Here is a 20,594-nt window from a genome sequence, read left to right as displayed (position 1 = left end):
AGAAGGGCACGTTCCCATATGGGGAGATGTCCGGTGAATCCTGGCACATTCTGAAGGATCTGTGACTTCCGGAAGCAGTATACCATGGACTAAAAAGCCCCCCGGCCATGCTCAGAGCATCACTGGTGCATTCCCATTCTCCCCCCACACTCCCCACCAATAAATGCGACTGTTTACTATTCTCATTCTGGAGGTGCACCCTCAGCAGTAGCCACTACTACCTGATCCAACAGCTGGACCTTAAAGCCCCTTTGAAAAATTCAGACCTAGATGTAAATTCCAACCTTGGCAATCCGTTTCCCATAAATAGTTAAACTGCCTGAAGCTTCCATCAGCCAAAGTCTTGGTTTTGCAATTTTAGGAAAATAAAACAGACCTTACCCATTATGTTGGACCTTAAACAGTATGATTCATTTTGACTGCCTGCTGTATTATTCATTTTAAAGCAAACACTGAAACCAGAATCATTTGATTTATTCCTCCAGCTTCTACAGCATTCATATGGAACCTTTTATTTTTATTTAACATTTGGCAAGAAATGAAAAAGAATTTGACTTCTAATATATTTATAAAGTTCAGCATACATTTATAATAAAAAAACTTCTTATGAAACAATGTCGAATAATTTTAGTAGAATTTGTCTGTCAGACTTTTATCCATGAAAGACATTCTAATTATGCTGTTGTCTGCTTTTCAGGGCCAGCATATCTTAACATCAGGAACTGTTGGGTTAAAATGCAGATCTTCCAAACATTTCAAATTGTGTTTGATGTACCATGTGTTAAGCAAATTGGATTTACAATTAAATGAAATTTGAACACAAATGTCTTCTCCAAAAGGGCATTCATAGCCCACATATTGCTAGTATGTACTTCATCAACCTGACTTGTTTTTCCCCTTATAATGATTTTAAAAACTAATGAATAAGAGAACTAATGTTTTTGTAGCACTGCCTGAATAACTCAGTTGATCTATCCATTGAAAGTAGTGATACCTTTAGCCTGAAGAAAAATGTCAAAGATGACAGGTCCTGTCTGATCAAGGATTTGTTAAACATATCCCAATCTTGGAGGGAGGCACTTAGCCGTGAGGCTTCTAACATGAGAGCTGAGTGAATGACTTGCGAATAGTGTGGATTGTCCAGTGACCCTATTTCGATATTACATACTTACCCTTTGGTTTTAGTGAATGATAATATCACCAAAATCATTCAATCCCTAGTGCATGCCCTAACATAGCTCAATAGAGCAGCTGACTTCAGTTCTAAAACCGAACAGCTATTCTACTCAAGTCACTAACCCCTAAAGTCTTTGCTTGGTTTTTATCTTTTTCATTTTCTCTATGCCACTATTTGCTATGCTTCCCAAACACACTATGGTTTCATTGTAGTGACCAACTTGGAATTTGGGAAAATTGTGATGCAGGAAGATGCTAAGTCTGGCCTTGGGTTGCTGCTGGAGGGCATTCCTTAAGTTGATTATTCATAAGAACGGACATTCTGTGGCTGAATCCATCAAGTTTAGTATCCAGAATTATCATCCACAAGTGACATTATTTTGAGCTTCTCATCTGCATTACAATTGGGATCATTACCTACTGATTCTGGCTGGGTAGAGTGTGTTCTATTTTTTTGAATAAGCCCTAATTGGAATTCAGTTAAATAGTTCTTATTGAACCTCTGAATGAAAATGATTTTGTACAACTAGATTAAGAGGATGTCTGGATTATTCTCACAGGTAGAGTCAATTCTTAAAAGGTAGCAAAAGCTTCCTTAAAGTTCAATGGTAAGTTTCTGCCAGCTGAACATTCAGGAGTTTATTTCTATTAATTAGACCAGCCCAAAGGGTATTTTTAAGAACTTCCTAAAAAATTGCAGATAAGGTATTTTGAAATGCTTTGTACTGTTCTTTCTGGGAGTGTAAAAGGTATTTTCATCTCCTTCAACAATCTTAGTGAAGATCTCTAAGAAGATGAGAACTAACCTTTGTATTTCAGCTAGACCAGAAGAGGGATGCTATGAACCATATGTCGTAAAAATGTTTGCATCCCTAAAAATCTCACTTTCTGCACATGTTCAGACATGGTCACTCAGAATAAAATTCATGTATCTATGATGGGACGTGTATCTTCTGACTGATACACAAGTGCATCAACCAAAATTAGTTCTTTAATACTCCACTATACTGTCATATAAAAAATGCATTTTGTGTTGAAAGTACTCAAACTCATAAGGTGTTCTGGGTTTGAGTCACAGTCCGTAGCTTGAGCACCAATGTTGAGGCTAATGCTCCAAATCAGTACTGAAGGAGCATTACATTGTCAAAGTTACACCTTTTCAATGAGATGTTAATCAAGGCCCGATCTGTCAGCTTGGTTGGATGTCAAAGATTCCATGGTGTGTTTTGGACAGTAGGAGTTTAGTTATCCATGGTATCTTGGCCAATATTTATTCCTCAATCAGCATCACAAGAGACAGATTATCTGGTCGTTATCACATTGCTGTTCATGGGAGTTTACTGAGCACAAATTAGCTGCCATGTTTCCTGCATTTCAACAGTGACTGCACTTCAAAACTACTTTGTTGACTGTAAGGTGCTTTGGGACATTCTGGTGGTCGTGAAAAGCATTAGACAGATGCAAATCTTTATTTATTCTCAGACCATATTGATAATTTGAAGTCATTCTGTATTACTTAAAATGATTCAAAATGTCCAAAGAAAGCCACATTAAGCATCACCATTAACCGGAAATATAGTTCCAAGCAATTGAATCATCAAATCACGTTGAATTCAATGACATAGAATTCAGAGTAGATTGTTATCTGGAGAAATAAATTATTTTCATGCTTGTTCATTTTTTTCAGGGGGAGGGTGATGAGAGAGCTTTGTTGTTTGGGGTGGCGTGGTGGACAGTGATGGATTATCAGTTCTCTTTTATGTGTCATGCAATTAGGCCAGAAGTGATAGGAGCATTCATTTTAATGGTCAGTGCAAGGACCTGCACATACCTCTCATTCGTTATGTTTGTGACTGTAGTGCCACTTCTAATGTAAGAGCTTTACTGACCTACAAAAATTGCAAAAAAAACTATTATTTATCTGAATGATTCTGATGTCATTTACCATCGAAAAAGAAAGTCCAATCACCAGTCAACAGTAGAATTAATGATTTCTTTCAACTGCGACCAAACTGCTTTGAGAAATTTGTGTTTCTCATTATTGATATGACTGATGTGTTGCACGTTCATCTGTGTAACACGATTTTTTTTGTAGCATGATTTCTTTTTGTAACACGTTATCCTGGGGAAGCCATCCTGTCTATGTGCCAGTTTAAAAATTAGAAAGCTATATTGATTGTAAAAATATTTAATTCACTGGAAGTATGTATGTTGCACTCTTGTTGCCCACAGTTTTACTTTCTGGTGAGATTGTCTCAGTTAAATATATAAACTGATGACTGTGGGTTACTTGTAGGAGCCCATACTGTAGATGGAGGGGTATATAAACTGCAGGTGGCTTTATCTTTGGGAGTGGTCACACCTGTCATAATGTGGAGAGCAACAATATTTACATTGCTTAACTACTTAGGAATTAAGGGTGATAAGCTTTAAAGGAATTCATTCCTTTTGCTTATTTTCTGTACAGTAAAATCAGATCTGGGAGGCTAACCTTTCTTGCAATGATACATGTAAAATGACTTGGAAACTCTTAGCTTCTAACTTAGCTAAATTTTCCTGTCATGAGGGTTTGTTAAAGAGCTCTTCCATATTCATGGCCTGGGATGGTGGTCAAAGCTGGAAGTCTGTTGCTGTTTAGAGGATTGTTGCTGTTTGGACCACATCATAGAGGTTCAGACTCTCCATGTGCTAGAGAATGGTCAAGTGTGCCAATCTGCTCTGCCACACTCAATGTGTCTTCTGCCCTCACAGGACACTGAAACTCCCAGAATTGCTGTACAGTATGATAGGACAAACTCTCAATGATCTTGGTCATGGTGGAAAATGAACTCTAGTGTGGCTGTCAATATATCCAGAACTGTTTACAAATTTCAAAAAAAAAATTCATGCATGTTTAGCCATAGCAATTAAAGCTCGCCATTTGTTTTATACATGCAAAATTGTTAACTTTTGTTTGGTTAGTGGGAAAGCCACTTTTTCTGATGTTTCATGCCACTGTGCATTGGGCATGAATCAGTTAATTATCAGACTCTGAGGAGTGCTTTGTTAACATGAATGAAGTAATTAGTTTAGGTAAGGTTTCACATCATTTCAAAACATACATACATCATACCTGTCACCAAGTTGAGAATAGACTTCATATTTTTTTCCAAAGTGTATTTGATAATTTACTGTTGTTTCTCTGGCTTTTAATCGGTATAACAAAGTCTCTAGGGCCCTGGCTTTTAACAGGACCAGTTGTGCAGGCCAAAGCTTTTAGGGATTAGGGGAATAATAAAACTTCCTCTATTGGCTGTAGGAACACTGAACCTGTCTGGGAATTAAAAAGTTGGATCCCGTCCATCGCCTTTATTAATCACAGCTGCTGTTTGTTTACTTACGTTCTGCTGAAATAACTAATCACCTGGTGATCCGTTGATGAAAAATGATTTGTTTTAATCAAAATCTCATTCGAGGGTTAAGAAAACCTGAAAATGATCAATCACTTGGTTCTGTGTTGTCACTCAAGAATTTGGTGTGAAGGGAGTTTATGGAGCATTTCGAAATCCAAGTGCTGATTTCATCTTTCAAAATTAAGTCTGAAAATAAATGGTGCATATTAAACACAGAGTTGATAAAGTGCCAGAAATACATTGACAAATCACTAAATTACGTGTTCATGTTGAAATATTTTCATACATTTCTCAAAGTAATTTTGCATTAAATCCAGGCTTAAAAATAAGACTGGGCAAAAGGAATGCTTAGCTAGTACTTGTACAAGCTAACTCCAAAAACACATGCAAATTATTAAAAACAATATTAAGTATATTTGGACATTGTTCAAACAATACATTTTCTCCAGCACATTAATCTGCACATAAATCTACCCAAGTCTGAGGAGAATTCTTACATACATAAAGCCAGAAGGTGTTTTTCCTTCAGTTCATAGCAGAAACTCTTGTAGTATTCCACGTTTAATTGAAGTATGCATTTTTTTCTTTTACCTTTGCACCTAATCCTTCTGACTTTGATGCTGTTCCATAGTTGATTGATATACTACCAAAAGCCTCAGTTACAACCTCAGAATTCAGCATCGTAAATTACAGTTCATTTGGCACCTCTTCCTGAACGGCCACAATTCCCATGACACCAGTTCTTCCTCTACACGTGCTGATTCTTCTCTTTATCCTTGATTGCATGAAGACACACAGGCTTCAAATTTATGAGCTCCCTGTTCATCTTTATTTCATTCTAATGTAGTAAACTCCTGTCATTTCATTTGAATGAGAATGACAGCCCAATATATGAATCAAAAACTTTAAGAAGCTATTTTGAAAGCCAGTGCTGTTTATGCAATTGTCATCTCCCCAACAGTTCTTTCATTCATTATGCCCATGTTTTGGGAATTTTTCTTCCCCTCCCAATTGAATTCAAACTTAATGATGTCATGCCTTGAGTTTTGGATTCCTCACATCTTTTTCAATGTTTGATTTGTGCATTCTTTGTAAAATCTGTGAGGTTGTAGCACAGGTATCACAAGGCAAAAGCATTTCATGGCTTATTGGCAAAACATGTGCAAGTATGAAGCGTACACGTCCACTTTTCAATAGTGGGATAGTTAACACTCCAGCACTCATAACTCTTCCGGGGACTTCCCATCAGGCTTCAGGCCTTCAGCTTGTTCTCTTTCGTTCCACTGTTTTCAATGAAAATTGGAAACGATGTATTTTAAAAGGGAGCAGGGACTGAAACTGTAATCAAAAGTACATGTTGCTGCAATCAACTTCTTGTTACTGTCACCACCCCTTCTGGCAAGCATAGTGGTGTTTGTACAGTTTCCTGCTATACCGTGCAGCTAATCACCACTGCTGTGATCTCTGCATTTTGACTGGTTACTAAAATATGGATTGGTGGTGTTTGCAGCTCGCTGTCTGTTGCTAGACTGATCTAGAGAAGCAGTAGCCTACTAGCATGGAAATGGTCCTTGGAGGGATGCATGGCAGCATTTTATGAAGAATTGCCTGATATGGTTGCATTTATTATAACCCATTATAAACGGTGCCATTGTTAACTCATGGGAATAGAAGTGTTTAGTGGCACTTATGTCCAATATAAGTAACTGCCTGTGATAAGGGTCATATAAAGGGGTGGAACTCTGTTTGTTTGAATGGCAAGTCTGAGCTATGGTTCCCTAAAATTATCCCAGACTAGATCAACTGGCAAGAATGGGTGTTTTTGGATAATTATAGACGTTGGCTCTGAATGTTTTGAAATCCAGGAAATGAAAGTGTGAAATTTCAGTTTCTGTTGGAAGGGGTAGAACCTTCAAGTGACGCCTTCCCTCACAACCTCCAGCTGTCTTGGAGACATTGTTCTTCAGAGTCTACCAGAACTCTCACAACTTGGGTATACACCTGTGGCAACCATAATGTCAGACACCATACTACTTTATTGGGTTGTAGCAAGATGACTCAAAACCACTGCCAACCAATGGGAGTAATAGTCAACATTCAGCTTAATAACAGCAAAGTATCACAGACTGTTAGCTGTCACATTTAGGGATGAAAGCTTTTAGGAGCACAGAATGAAACATTTTACAGCGCTGAGACCGTCTCGAGTTTCTAATTTGGCTGTCTCCTGTACCTTCCATTGCAATCTGTATCAGCCTAATTCAGAACAATTAATGCCTCGTGATCCATGTTCACTCATAAATGAAACCCCATTTTCAAGAAGCAGTCAGTCTAGACCAAGAAAGAGATTTCCAAAACGGAAGTTTGTTCCATGATCTGGCAAAGTATATTGTAGGATTCTTTCTAGCATGTGAAAACTAATGAATTATCTTTCTCAGGAGGGAAGGAGCATCTGTGCTGATCCACTATCATTAGTTTATATAAAAAAAACTGCTGTGATGCAGATTCAGACGTTGTTAGTGATAATTATTGTGTCTCATTGCTGTGGCTGTATCACTAAACACCCATAGAGTAAAACACTTGGAATTTTTGATTTGCTGCAGAAGCCTGATTATCTCTTTATAGCTATTTATTTGGAAATGTTACAAGTGTTGTACAGCCTTGGCTGTCTTTTGTCTGCTCTCTACTCGATGCTTATCAGTGGTGGGCAGTGGGATCACTTTGATTTAGATTGGTGGATTGGATGTCACTAATTGCTAAACTGCTTCAAGAGAGAGTTCTAACATTGCTAGGGGATATAAAGGGAAAATGGACTTAAAATGTCCCTTGATGTTACAGGAAGGATATAGTGGTCTAATTGTTGATGTCTGTCAGGTATATTTGCAACTAGCCTATTCCCAGCCAGCAGTTTGAACACTGTGGGAAACCTGTGGGCCCGTTAACTCAAGTAATATACGAGCTGCCCCTGAGCTGGGAAAAGGCACCTGAAGGAAATGTCTTCCTTCCTGTGTGAACCATCTAATTTTCACATGATCCCAAGTTCCCTTTATTGAAAGGCTGGGGTGACCTCAGACTGAACAGATGTCCACCCACTCACTCCCTCACCATCCACAGTGGCCGCATGCTCCCAAAAGACCCTTCTCTTCAGCTTCTTCGCCTTTCAGCTGTGACCTGAATCCTGGGACAAGGAATGATCATGCTGGTCTGCCAACTATGAACCCCATCCATGTGCCCAACCCACAACTAGTTTGGTCTAACAATGTATGCATAGGCTGCAAGAAGTCTGCAAAATGTAACCTGTACCATATTAAATGGTGTTTTATGGGAGGTGGGGTCATATTCAACAGCAGTGAGTGACAGGGAAAATTTTCCTTTTATAGCTTTTCTGTTAGTATCATTAGATAATAGAACGCATTTGTACTTTAAATGTTGTTAACCCTTCGATGGAAAGTAATGTTTTAGTAATAAATCTGAAACATGTCATCAGAAAAGAAATTAATGAAGTGGTGAAGGAAGAAAAGAAGCATTTTGCTTTTATATGACGTCCTTCCAGACCTCTGGACATCGCAGGACACTTTACAGTCATTAAGTTTTTTTGAAGTCTAATCATTGGTACGAGGCAAGGAAACACGAGGCCACTTCTGCACAGCAAGTTTTAAAAACATCAGTGTGATAATGACCTGATAATCTGTTTCAGTGGAAATGATTGAGGGACACATATTGTGCAAGGCACCCCAGATTAAATATGCCCTTGCTCTGCTTCAAAAAGGAAGTCAAATTCAGCTTTCTAACTAATGTTCATTACATTATCCTTGAAGGAACTAACTTCCAAATTCAACTGATTCTTTCTAGGCAAATCCAGTCTATGTTCCATATGGAGGTGGTTTCATTTATTTATTTATTTATTGTCACATGTATCTTGATACAAAATACAGTGAAAAGTGTTGTATAGTGTCACCACTCTCCACTGCCATCTTAAAACACAAAAATGCATCAAAACATAGAATTTAAAGGCAGAAAAATGAAGAAATGACAGAAGTGTCCAACTTTACAGTCCTTCTTGTTAAATGCTCTACCATGGGCCGTGGGCCTGTGATCCAGACACGAGTCCCTTTCACTGTGCCCCCACTGGAACGAAAGTCACCACTCTTCAGTGTCATCTCACCTCCACCGATGCCTTCACCACTATGATTCCTCTCTGGACCTTGCCAACACAGGCGCCACCGAAATTGCTGGATACTGGATTGGCAGACTCGACTCCACTGCCATGAGTCTGCTTTGGGCCCATCTCACCGATGCAGCCACTGCTGATGCTGCCAGGTCTCATACTGGGCCCAAACTCACTCTGCTGCCACCTCCATGAATCTGCACTGGAAGCAGACGCTGCCGGGAACCCAAACCTGCCTGCGCAGCAGCAGCTGTGAATTGGCGGTAGGACCACATCGATGATGCCATAGCTAGCAGCAACTCAAACTTGCCTCTGATGCCATCGCCACCAGTCCGCGCTGCTGGGCCTACTCGCGCCCGCACTGCTGGGCTCACTAGCCACCATCAATGCTGCCACTGTGACTGAGGTCTTCACCAAGAGGTAAGGTAAAACCGAATAGAAGAGAAAGAAAAGGAGGAGAGGGAAAAAAGATGAAAAGAAACAAAAAGAAAAGTAGACAAGGCCTGGGCTCAGAAGCCTGACTCCATCACCATCTTGCCAGAAGTTGATACCAGCGGCCGCTACAAATATATACCGAGGGAGTGTCTCAAAACCAGCAACCTTGGGACTATGGATTTCATTTCTTGCTGGAGTCTGGGTTAGGTGAGACCCAAGATGCGGTGGGAATAGACTAGTGCACAAGCAGCAAAGTGAGTAACTGCTCTGACACCAAGCTGTCCCCAGGCAGTGCATAACTAAGTTGTCCAGCTAACTTAATTTCAAATCACTTAAAATTGATGCATGGCACATTATGAAAATATTTGGGCTTTGGACATTTCTGGTTTTAAACTGCTGGATTGGAGACAGCATCGTTGTGTTTTAAAGTTGAAAGTATGTTGAAATTGAAGGTTGAAACACTGCAAAGTTTACTTTTTCCAGGGTGAATAACTAAGCTTATCAAAATAATCATAGTCATTAGCTCATATAAAAATGATTTCTGATACTTGGAAGAGTTCTGTGCTAGGCCTGTGACCACAAGGACTGGTGCTGGGTCTGCTGCTTTTCATCATTTATATAAATGATTTGGATATGAATATAGGAGGCAGGGTTACTAAGTTTGCAGATGATACAAAATAGGTGGTGTAGTGGACAGTGAAGATTATCTCAGAATACAACAGGATCTTGATCAGATGGGCCAATAGGTCGAGGAGTGGCAGATGGATCTTAATTTAGATAAATGTGAGGTGTTGCATTTTGGTAAGGCAAACCAGGGCAGGACTTATACAGATAATGGTAGGGCCCTGGGGAGTGTTGCTGGACAAAGAGACCTAGGGGTGCAGGTGCACTTTCTTGAAAGTGGAGTTGCAGGTAGAAAGGGTGTTGAAGAAGGCATTTGGCACACTTGCCTGCATTAGTCAGAATATTGAGTATAGGAGTTGGGATGTTATGTTGGACGTAACATATACAGGACATTGGTGAGGCCACGTTTAGAATACTCCATACAATTCTGGTTGCCCTCCTTTGGAAGGATGTTGTTAAATTTGAGATGGTGCAGAAAAAATTTACAAGGATGTTGCTGGGACTGGAGGGTTTGAGTTGTAGAAAGAGGCTGAATAGGCTGGGGCTTTTTTCTCTGAGTGTCAGAGGCTGAGGGGTGACCATAAAGAGGTTTATAAAATCATGAGGGGCATGGATAGGGTGAATAGCCAAGGTCTTTTTCCTAGGGTGGGGGACTCCAAAAATAGAAGGCACAGGTTTAAGGTGAGAGGGGGAAAATTTAAAAAAAGATCTGAGGGGCAACTTTTTCACGCAGAGGGTGGTGCATGTGTGGAGTGAGCTGCCAGAGGAATTGGTGGAGGTGGTTACAATTACAACATTTAAAAGGCATCTAGATAGGGATGGTTTAGAGGGATATGGGCCAAATGCTGGCAAATGGGCCTAGGTCAGATTGGGATGTCTGGTTGATGCACAAGAGTTGGACTGAAAGGCCTGTTTCCGTGCTGTGTGAATGTGCTGTCCGAATCTATGACTCTATCTATTGTATCAACAAGTATCTATCACTAATGGGTCAGAGGTGAGACAAGTAACTTATCTGCGAGCCATCATTCACCGTTCAGGATTTCAAACACATCTGCAGTAATTATTTCACCAGCATTACATCTGCGTGTTATTTGAGATGATTTCTTTAATTGTTCCCTCATCCAGAAAATAGTTAATTGCATTAACAGCTACCTTCTGTGTTTTTTTTCCCTCAATTCATTCTCAGAATGTGGTTGTCACTGGCTGGACCAGCATTTATTGTTCATCTCTCCCATCTACTGCTATTCACTGCAGTCTTTGGGGTGTTGGTGCACCCATGATTCAGTCAGAAAGGAAGTTCCAAGAATTTCACACAGTGACAGTAAAGATACAACAATATAATTCCAAATCAGGATGCTGTATGGCTCGAAGGAGAACTTGCAAGTGGTGGTATTGCCATCCATCTACTGCCGTTCTCCTTCTAGAGGGTAGTGGTCATAGGGTTGGAAGGTGCTTTGTAAGGAGCTTTGGTAAATTACGGAGTGCACCTTGGGGATGGTACACTCTGCTGCCACTGTGAGTCACTGTGAAGGCAGTAAATGTTGAAGGTGATGGATAGGTTACCAATCAAACAGGATGCTTTATCTTATATGGTGTCAAGTTTCTTGAGTGTTTTTGGAGCTGCACCCAACCAGACAAGTTGATAGCATTATATTTCACTTCTTATTGATGCCTATAGATGGTGGAGAGGCATTGAGGAACATGAGATTGACTACTCACCACAGAATGCCTTGCTGAGTAATGATCTTGTGGCCACAGTGCGTTATGGACTGCCCCATTCAGAGTCTGGTCAATGATAACCCCTGGGAAATCAGCAATGAAAATGTCTTGAATGTCAGATGGCAAGGGTTAAATTCTTTCTTGTTCGGGTTGATCATCGCCTGGTGCTTGTGAATGTTGCCCAGGTCTTGCGGCATATGGACAAGGGCTGCTTTTAGTATCTTGAACCATAGAATCCCCACAGTGTAGAAAGAGGCCATTGGCCCATCAGGTCTGCACCAGCCTTCTGAAGAGCATCCCACCCATAAACACACCCACCCACCATAATGGGTTTTTACCATAGCTAACCCATCAAACTTGCACATCCCTAGACACTAGGTGCAATTTTTAACTTGGCCAATCTACTTAACCTGCACATTTTTGGACTGTGGTAGGAAACTGGAACACCCGAAGGAAACCCACGCGGACATGGAAAAACGTGCAAACTCCACACGAGACTGGAATTGAACCCATGTCCCTGGCACTGTGGGACAGCAGTGCAAACCAATGTGGCACCATGCCACCCAGCTGTTGCTGAACAGTGTAATCATGAGTAATGTCCCTACTGCAGGCCTTCTGATGGAGGGAAGGTCATTGATGAAGCAGCTGAAAATGGTTGGGCCGAGCACACTACCCTGAGGAGCTCGAGCCATGATGTCCTGTAACTGTGAAGATTGATTTCCTTCGACAATCACTATCTTTCTTTGTGTTAAGTCTGTTTCCAATCAGTGGGGAGTTTTCAACATGATTCTCATTTACTTCAGGTTTGTTAGGACTCTTTGATGTCAAGAGCAGTCATTATTACTTCACCTCTGCAAATTCAGCTCTTTTGTCCTTTAGAGCCAAAGCTATAATAAAGTCAGCAGCTGAGTGGACCTGAGCAAATCCAAACTGAGTGTTAGACAGCAGGTTATTGCTAAGCAAGTGATACTTGAAAGCACTGTAAATGACCCCTTCCAAAACTTTCCTGATGATCAAGTAGACTGATGAGGTGGCAAGTGGCTGGGTTGGATTGGTCCTGCTTTTTTGCATACAGGGCATACCTGGGTTAATTTCTGCATTGCTGGGTAGATGTCTATGTTCTAGCTGTACTGTAACAGCTTGGCTATGACCCTGCTAGTTTTGGAGCACAAGTCTTCATTACTATTGCCAGAATGTTGACAGGGCCCATAATCTTCACAATGCCCAGTGCCTTGCATGCATTTCTTGATATCATGTGGCATGAATCATGCTGGGGACCTCGGAAGGAGGCTGAGATGGATCATCCACTTGGCTCTTCTGGCTAAAGATGAAAGCAAATACTTTAGCCTTGTCTTTTGCACTGATGTGCTGGGCATCCCAATCGTTGAGAATGAGGATATTTGTGGAGCCTCCGCTTCCAGTCAGTTATTCATCACCATTCACAACTGAATGCAGAGCTTAGATTTAACTGTTTGGTTATGGTGTTGCTAAGCCCCATCTATCACTTGCTGCTTACGTTGTTTAACACACAAGTAGTCCTGATTTGTAACTTCAACAGGTTGGCGTGTCGCTTTTAGGTATGCATTGTGCTATTCCTAGCATGCCCTCCTGCACACTTCCTTGAACCAGGGTTAGTCTCCCAGCTTAATTGTAGTGGTAGAGTGGGGCATACGCCAGACCATGATTGTGGTTTAGTATAATTCTGCTTCTGCTGCTGGCCTCAGTGCCTCAGGATGCCTCATTTTGAGTGGCTAAATGATATTGAAGTCTGTCCCATTCGGCACAGTAGTAATGCCACACAACAAGATGTAGGGGATTTTCAATGTGAAGATGTGACTTTGTCTCCACAATGATTGGCAGTAGTCACTGCTACTGATACTGTCATGGCACATTGGGTGTAAGGTATGATTCCTTGAGCATGACTCAGGTTGATGTTTGATTGGTCTGTGAGACAGAATTTCCAGTTTTGTTGTAACCCCTAGGAAGCCCCTACAGGGTCAACAGGACTGTGTTTGCCATTGTTGTTTCTGGTGCCTGGATTGATGCTAGATAATCTGTCCAGTGTCTGTCCTTTGTTTAGATTTCCTGGTGGTTGGATATATCCATTGGCTTGCTGAAATGTTTCAGAGGCCAGTTATGAGTCAAACAAAGTGTCATTTGTCTGGCGCCAAATGTAGGCCAGATCAGGTAGAGACAGAAGATTTGTTTTCCCAAAAGAATATTTGTGAATCGGGTGTTTTTTTTAATGAAAGTCAGCAACATTTACAACGTTGAACTAACTTTTAATCGCAGATTTTTACTGAATACAAGTTTCACATATTCGTCATGGTGGGATTTGAACCCATGTCCCCAGAAAATAAGACAAATAATGTCAAACAGTCCTTCTTCAGCACGTACATTGGTACTGTTTCCCGACTCTTCTGCCATGACATCGATGGCTGCAGGACGCAGCACTGATGCACCCAGACTGAACTGGAGCAGTTTATTGACTTCACTAACAATGTTCACCCCGCCTTCAATTTCACTTGGTCTATCTCAGACACCGCCCTCCCCTTTCTTGACCTCTCTGTTTCATTTCGGGTGACAGTTTACTGACTGACATTTACTATAAACCCACAGACTCCCATAGCTTCCTATACTACACCTCCTCCCACACTGTATTCTGCAAAAACTCCATTCCGTTTTCCCAATTCCTTCGCCTCTGCCGCATCTGCTCTGATAAGGAGATGTTCCACTCCCAAGCATCCCGGATGTCCACCTTTTTCAAACAACACTTTTTCCCCCCTCTGTCATCCAGACAACCCTCCACCACACTTCCTCCATTCCCCATCCCACGTTCCCCATCTTAATCAACTCCCCAAACATAATGAAGATAGGGACCCCCACTTTTCCCACCCCACCAGACTCTGCATCCAACATAACATCCTCAAAAACTTCCGCCAACTCCAATTAGACCCCACCACCCAAAACATCTTCCACTCCCCACTCCTCACTGCCTTCTGCAAGGATCATTCCCTTCGTCACTCCTTAGTTCATGCCACACTCCCCACCAACCAGTCTAACCTGCCTGGTACCTTCCCCTCTAACCGCAAAAGCTGCAATACCACCTCCCTCACCTCCATCCAGAGCCCTAAACAGCCCTTCCAAGTGAGACAGAGCTTCATTACATCTCCTCCTACCTAGTCTGTTGCATCTGGTGCTCCCGATATGGTCTCCTTTACGTCAGTGAGACCAAACGTAGACTAGGTGACCGTTTCACCAAGCATCTTTGCCTGGCCCGTAACGGCCAACTTAACCTCACAGTCACTGTCCGTTTCAACTCCTTCCCGCACTCCCCCTCCAACATGTCCATCCTAGGCCCTTCCAGTATCACAGTGACTCAGGATGCAAATTTGAAGAATAACACCTTATCTTCCGCCTGGGCACTCTACAGCCCAGAGGATTTAGTATTGAGTTCTCCAATGTCAAATAACTTCCTCACCCATACCCCGGCTCCCTTTCCAGCCCCACCTCCTCCCTCCATTCCACCTTCTGACCCTCCCTTCCAGCCACCAACCAAATTCATTCCCCCCCATCGACCAGCCAGCTCATACCTTCTACGAGTCTCCACCTATCACCCCCTCCCCCTTTAACTGCAGCTCCCCCTACTCCCATATCCAGTCCTGAAGAAGGGTAATACTCGAAACGTTCATAGAATCATAGAATCCCTGTGGTTTGGAAACAGGCCCTTCGGCCCAACAAGTCCACACCGACACAAAGAGCATCCCACCCAGCCCCATCCCCCTAATCTACGCATCCCTGAAGACTGCGGGCAATTTAGCATGGCCAATCCACCTGCAGATCTTTGGACTGTGGGAGGAAACCAGAGCACCTGGAGGAAACCCATGCAGACACGGGGGAACGTGCAAACTCCACACAGACAGTCGCCCAAGGGTGAAATCGAACCCGGGTCCCTGGCACTGTGAGGCAGCAGTGCTAACCACTGAGCCACCATGCCGCCCTTCTCCTTTCCTCCAGATGCAGCCCAGCTTGCTGTGTTCTTCCAGCCTCCTATTCATCTTCCCCAGAACATAAGCCTTGGCTCTGGATTACTAGTCCTGTCACATTACCACTACACTAAAGTTGTTTTTTGTTTAAAACTCACTTGTTCTTAAAATATGTAAATCTACCCTTTCCACGTGGGCTTTATGGGTTGACTGATGCTTTTCATTGAAGTGTAGTAGTTCCAGTGCCCTACTCAATATTAAGGACTGAACCTTTAGCACCATTACAAAGCAATTGGTCACCACTCACATTTGCTTTTCTATCACCTTGCTGTACCCAAATTGCTTGCCTTTTTCTCCTCTCCAGAACAATTGTGACTCCAATTGAAAAGTATTTGACTGGCTGTGAGAATCTGGGGGCTTCCCTGGTAGTCCAGTGGTTAGGATTTGGCGCTCTCACCGCCGCGGCCTGGGTTCGATTCCCGGTCAAGGAAGTCAAGCTCTCTTGGGGCAGCACGGTGGCACAGTGGTTAGCACTGCTGCCTCACAGCGCCCGGGACCCGGGTTTGATTCCAGTCTCGGGCGACTGTCTGTGTGGAGTTTGCACATTCTCACAGTGCCTGCGTGGGTTTCCTCCGGGTGCTCCGGTTTCCTCCCACAGTCCAAAGATGTGCAGGTTGGGTGGAGTGGCCATGCTAAATTGCCTGTAGTGTTCAGGGAGGTAGAGGGTGTACATTAGGGGGATGGGTCTGGGTGGGATGCTCTGAGGTTCAGTGTGGACTTGTTGGGCCGAAGAGCCTGTTTCCACACTGTGGGGATTCTATGAAAGATGCTATAGAAATGTGTTATTTCCTAAGTTAAAGGCTTGGAAATAGTCCTAAAACAGTTTGAGGGATGGTTCCTGATCAATCAGCTTCTAATTTTATTTTAAATTAAGAAACTAAGGGTAAGAGCCATAATATAGAACACCATCCAAAACTGAGAAGAGCAAATGAGAGAAAAAAGTACGAGAACCTCTGATCAGTTGCAAATGAGCGAGTGAAAATTGGTATGTTGTGGGAGGGAGGAAGACTGATGAAGATCGGACATACACCGTTATGAGGTTCTATCAATAAATAAACGAAGTAAGAGACCAAGTAATGAGTCATAGTTTAAACACAGTAAGAATGCAGAACGGAGGGAAGCACATGCAAAATGGCATCTTTGGAACTGAGAAGTTACAAGTTTATGAGAGCATTAATGATAATAGAAAATTAAGACAGGAGTAAGAACAGTTGGAAGGGATTGTTTGGAAGCATGAAAGATGCATGATTGCAGTTAACTGAAAAACAGAGAGTTTAAATACACCTAGTAGTTGAATGTTTTGACTGATTGTCTATAGAGCAATGTTGTGTTGGTCAGCGCTATGAAGGCAGAGCAGACTTGGTGCTGGCATTCGTGATATCTTTGCTTTACTGTACAGTGCTGTGCAACAGTTTTAAACTAGTTTATGAAGTAGGACATGGCATGGGGTGACATCAATCACAATGAGTTCTGATAATGTCATTTAAAAGCACCGGAGGACAATCAAGTTGACAAAAAGGTGCTTTCTTGAAAGAAAAAAAAACTCGAAAGTTTTACCCAAATTTCTAACCATACTAACATTGTGATCCAATAATGTTGGAATAATTTATCACCCGCTCGTTGTCTAAGTCCCAGTATTGTGTCGGTTTATCAGAGATCATTTTCCAATAGTGCACTGATGGAACAGCAATTTTCCTCTTCATTCACCCACTTGATGAGTTGGATTAACTGTGCCCAAAGTGTTCACCCCTTTTCCACATCCCACCTTCAATGGTGTACAGAAGCCAGCCCTAATTTGAGCTTGCTGGCATTCCATTTCTATTTAGTGCAGTAAAATATTCTGGAACATTCCAGATGACTGTAATTAACTAGGAGTAGAAGACGTGCTTATTTTTCTTTCTCAGTATTCTTTTTGAGATAAATGCGTTTGGTTGGCAATGCGTTGTGTTGGCTCACTTACGTGCTACTTCAGACACCTTCCCCATGGGTATCACATAATAAAGTCTGATTTCAGTCTTGTGGAATGGAGAGGTGTCAGATAAAACAGAGGCACTTTTCTTTGGCATAAAAGCTATGCCACACACTTCCTAACATTCATGTCATGTCAGGTGTTGGCAGAAAGCTGGGAGCAGATCATCTGATGGAGTGATGTTTTTTGTCATAAAAGCACCCAAAGATGTGGCAAGCTTACACATAGCTGGCCAAATTTATCAATGTTTGGTTTGTTCACTTCATTTTCTCAGTAAAATGTTACAGTGTACAGGAATTATTTAACTCCTCAGATTTGATGCCATCTCCTTTCTCAGCTGTTTCATGGCCTACCCAGAGATCACTAAATTTGGAAGTAAGAGCTTCCAAGAGGCTGAGTAACAGAGAGATCTGCTGTATTAACACTGTGCCACAAATTTGTGCCCGTAGTTTCTTACAGACATGTCTCTGTTGAGCAGGCTTGGAGGGCAGCCAAGGTTACAGTCGTTCAGGTTTCATTTTCTAATATTGAATCTCTTTCAAAAATAAAATATGTAATTTCTCTCCCTCATCCATTTCTACTGTCATAAAATAATGAGAAACAATGCATTTTCAATGACCTAATCACAAGCTCGCAGTTTAAAATTACTCGTTAGCCAGATGTAGCTGAGAGAGACCTCGGAAGCACGGTGAAAAATGAGAATGTTTCTAATGTAGAAGTGCATGTTTATAAAGGTTAGGTTGAATATTGCCATTTCGGACAAAGAAGCATTGTTGAGTACCAAACTCAGCTATTGGTATGTCTCAGACAAAAATGTATGAGCAATAGGTTTGTTGTCAGTCCCAACGTTTAACCAGATCTTCGGTTGAGCCTTCACTATTTGGTAGAGTAACCCACAGTACATAGTGTCATGAAGGTGAAAATAGTATGATTCAGGAAGAAAACTTGCATCAGAGCCACATGAACATTTATGTTACTATTTGAAATAGAATTGTAAAAAAGTGTTGATGAATAGCAACCGGATATATAGGCAGTGGAACGCCTTCAGCCTACTTAGTATATTTATTCTGATGTTCATTCTTCTTGGGGTTTTGTGTAGTATTTCATGCTTGTCAAAATAAAAATGCTTGAGACGGAGAATTGAATTTCTCCCACATCAGCATCAAGATGGATTTGTCTTAATAGGATAAGGTGAAAGTGCATTGCCTATCATGGAGTCATACATCACAGAAACAGACACTTCCGTCCAACACATCCGTGTTGACCAATTATCCTAAACCGATCTAGTCCCATTTGCCAGCATTTGGCCCATCTCCCTCTAAACCCTTTCTATTCATGTACCCATCCAGATGTCTTTTAAATGTCGTAATTGTACCCGCCTCTACCACCACCTCTGGCAGATCATTCCACATATGCATCACTCTCTGCATGGAAAAAGTTACTCCTCGTGTCCTTTTTAAATCCTTTCCCCTCACCTTAAACCTATGCCCTTTAGTTTTGGACTACTCTCCCCTTGGGAAAAGACCTTGGCTATTTACTCTATCCATGCCACTCATGATTTTATAAATCAATGCGCTTGTGTCTTTAAGCTGAGGGGGAGAAAAGGGCAATGTGCATTTTCCCAGTGTGCTATTGCATCGCCACGATGACAAACAATGATACTTTTATTTATTGATCAGTGGGTAGTGCTTGTTATGAAGGCAGAATGAATGCTTCCAATTGGACCGGTGTAACATTGCTAATCTAATTTCTCTGGCATTCCATTACTTCACCATGATTGATATTTTTAACTTTGGCTGGTTAATCTAATTTCATGAGTAGACCTTTCACTTTTTTGATTTAAGCGAACCTCAGACCTGGGATCCACCATTCGGTTTTACTCAATCATCTCTTTACAGGTCAAAGTTTGGTTTTCCTTTCATGAGATGGGTCAGCATTCTGTTTCTCTTTTCATTCTAGATTGAGGAGGACACCTGGCAGAAATACTATCTCGAAGGGGTAGCAAATGAGATGTACACAGAATATTTGTCCAGTGCCTTCATAGGCTTGTCATTTCCTGCAGTCTGTGAGTAAGTAAACAAGAACATATCTCCACCAATGACTTTAAGTTCATCCATAAGCACTGAGTAACTCCTGTAAGTGCAGTGAATGTCAGAGTATTCTTACCAATTCTTTCAGTTGCGCAGAGAATTTGGTCCAAGAATGCTTGAAACATACCTTGATTATTGCACCAGGCCTCGTTTACTTGAGCTGAACCTTTTTCGATGTGTATACCCTATGGTCTGAACATTTATCTCTGTTTTGCTCTCCATCCCACCGATGGAGTCATTTTTAACAAAATAATTCATGAGCCACAACAGAGATGTATATTTGAGGAAGAAGGAAGCTTGGAAGGGTATAAACCAACTGGAGAAGTTAAGAATAGTATCAAATTGAAAGAAAAATATGTACGATATGGCGAAGATTAGTGATAAGCCGGGGATTTGGGAAAGTTTTAAAAACCAACAGATGATGATCAAAAAATAACAAAGAAAGGGAACATAAACTATGAGGGTAAACTAGCAAGTAATATAGAATTTAGACAGTAAGAGCTTCTTTAAATATATAAAAATAAAGAGGGATCATGGACCTCTTAGAGAATGAGGATGGGAAATAATGATGAGGAACCATGAAGTGGTAAAGGAGTTGAAAAATACTTTGTCTCAGTCCTCCCCAAAATGCTAACTAACCAAGTGGCAAAAGTGGAAAGGAAATAAGCACAAAAGTCATTTGAGAAAAGATACCAGGGAAATTAAAGGGGCTAAAGGCCGATAGATACCTTGGACCTGATGGGTTGCATCCTAGGATTTTAAAGGCAGTAACTGCAAATATATTGGATGTATTCATAATAATCTTCCAAGAATCCTTAGATGAGGAAATGTCCCAGGGGATTGGAAAACTGCTAATGTAACAGCCTTATTCAAAAAAAGGAAGGAGACTGAAAACCAGTTACTTGTAGATAAGAGATAACAAGGTGTAGATCTGGATGAACACAGCAGGCCAAGCAGCATCAGAGGAGCAGGAAGGCT

At 41.5% G+C, this 20,594-nt stretch overlaps 1 protein-coding gene and 1 non-coding gene across 2 annotated transcripts in view; both read left to right on the top strand.

The window, feature by feature from the left end:
• The window catches only part of LOC109932831 (calcium-activated potassium channel subunit alpha-1-like), a 621,464-nt gene that overhangs the window by 577,210 nt on the left and 23,660 nt on the right, over window positions 1-20,594 (top strand). The window contains exon 15 of the mRNA XM_048616327.1: window positions 19,486-19,595. Coding sequence (XP_048472284.1) covers window positions 19,486-19,595 — 110 coding nt within the window. The remainder of the gene's footprint in view (window positions 1-19,485; window positions 19,596-20,594) is intronic.
• On the top strand, window positions 15,917-15,988 carry trnae-cuc. The gene has a single exon. It is a non-coding gene; the product is annotated as a tRNA-Glu (tRNA).

This window comes from Rhincodon typus, chromosome 34 (assembly GCF_021869965.1).
Source record: "Rhincodon typus isolate 14 chromosome 34, sRhiTyp1.1, whole genome shotgun sequence".
Taxonomy (NCBI): domain Eukaryota; kingdom Metazoa; phylum Chordata; class Chondrichthyes; order Orectolobiformes; family Rhincodontidae; genus Rhincodon; species Rhincodon typus.
Note: the sequence above shows the minus strand (reverse complement) of the source record. Positions and strands in the feature narration are given on the sequence as shown.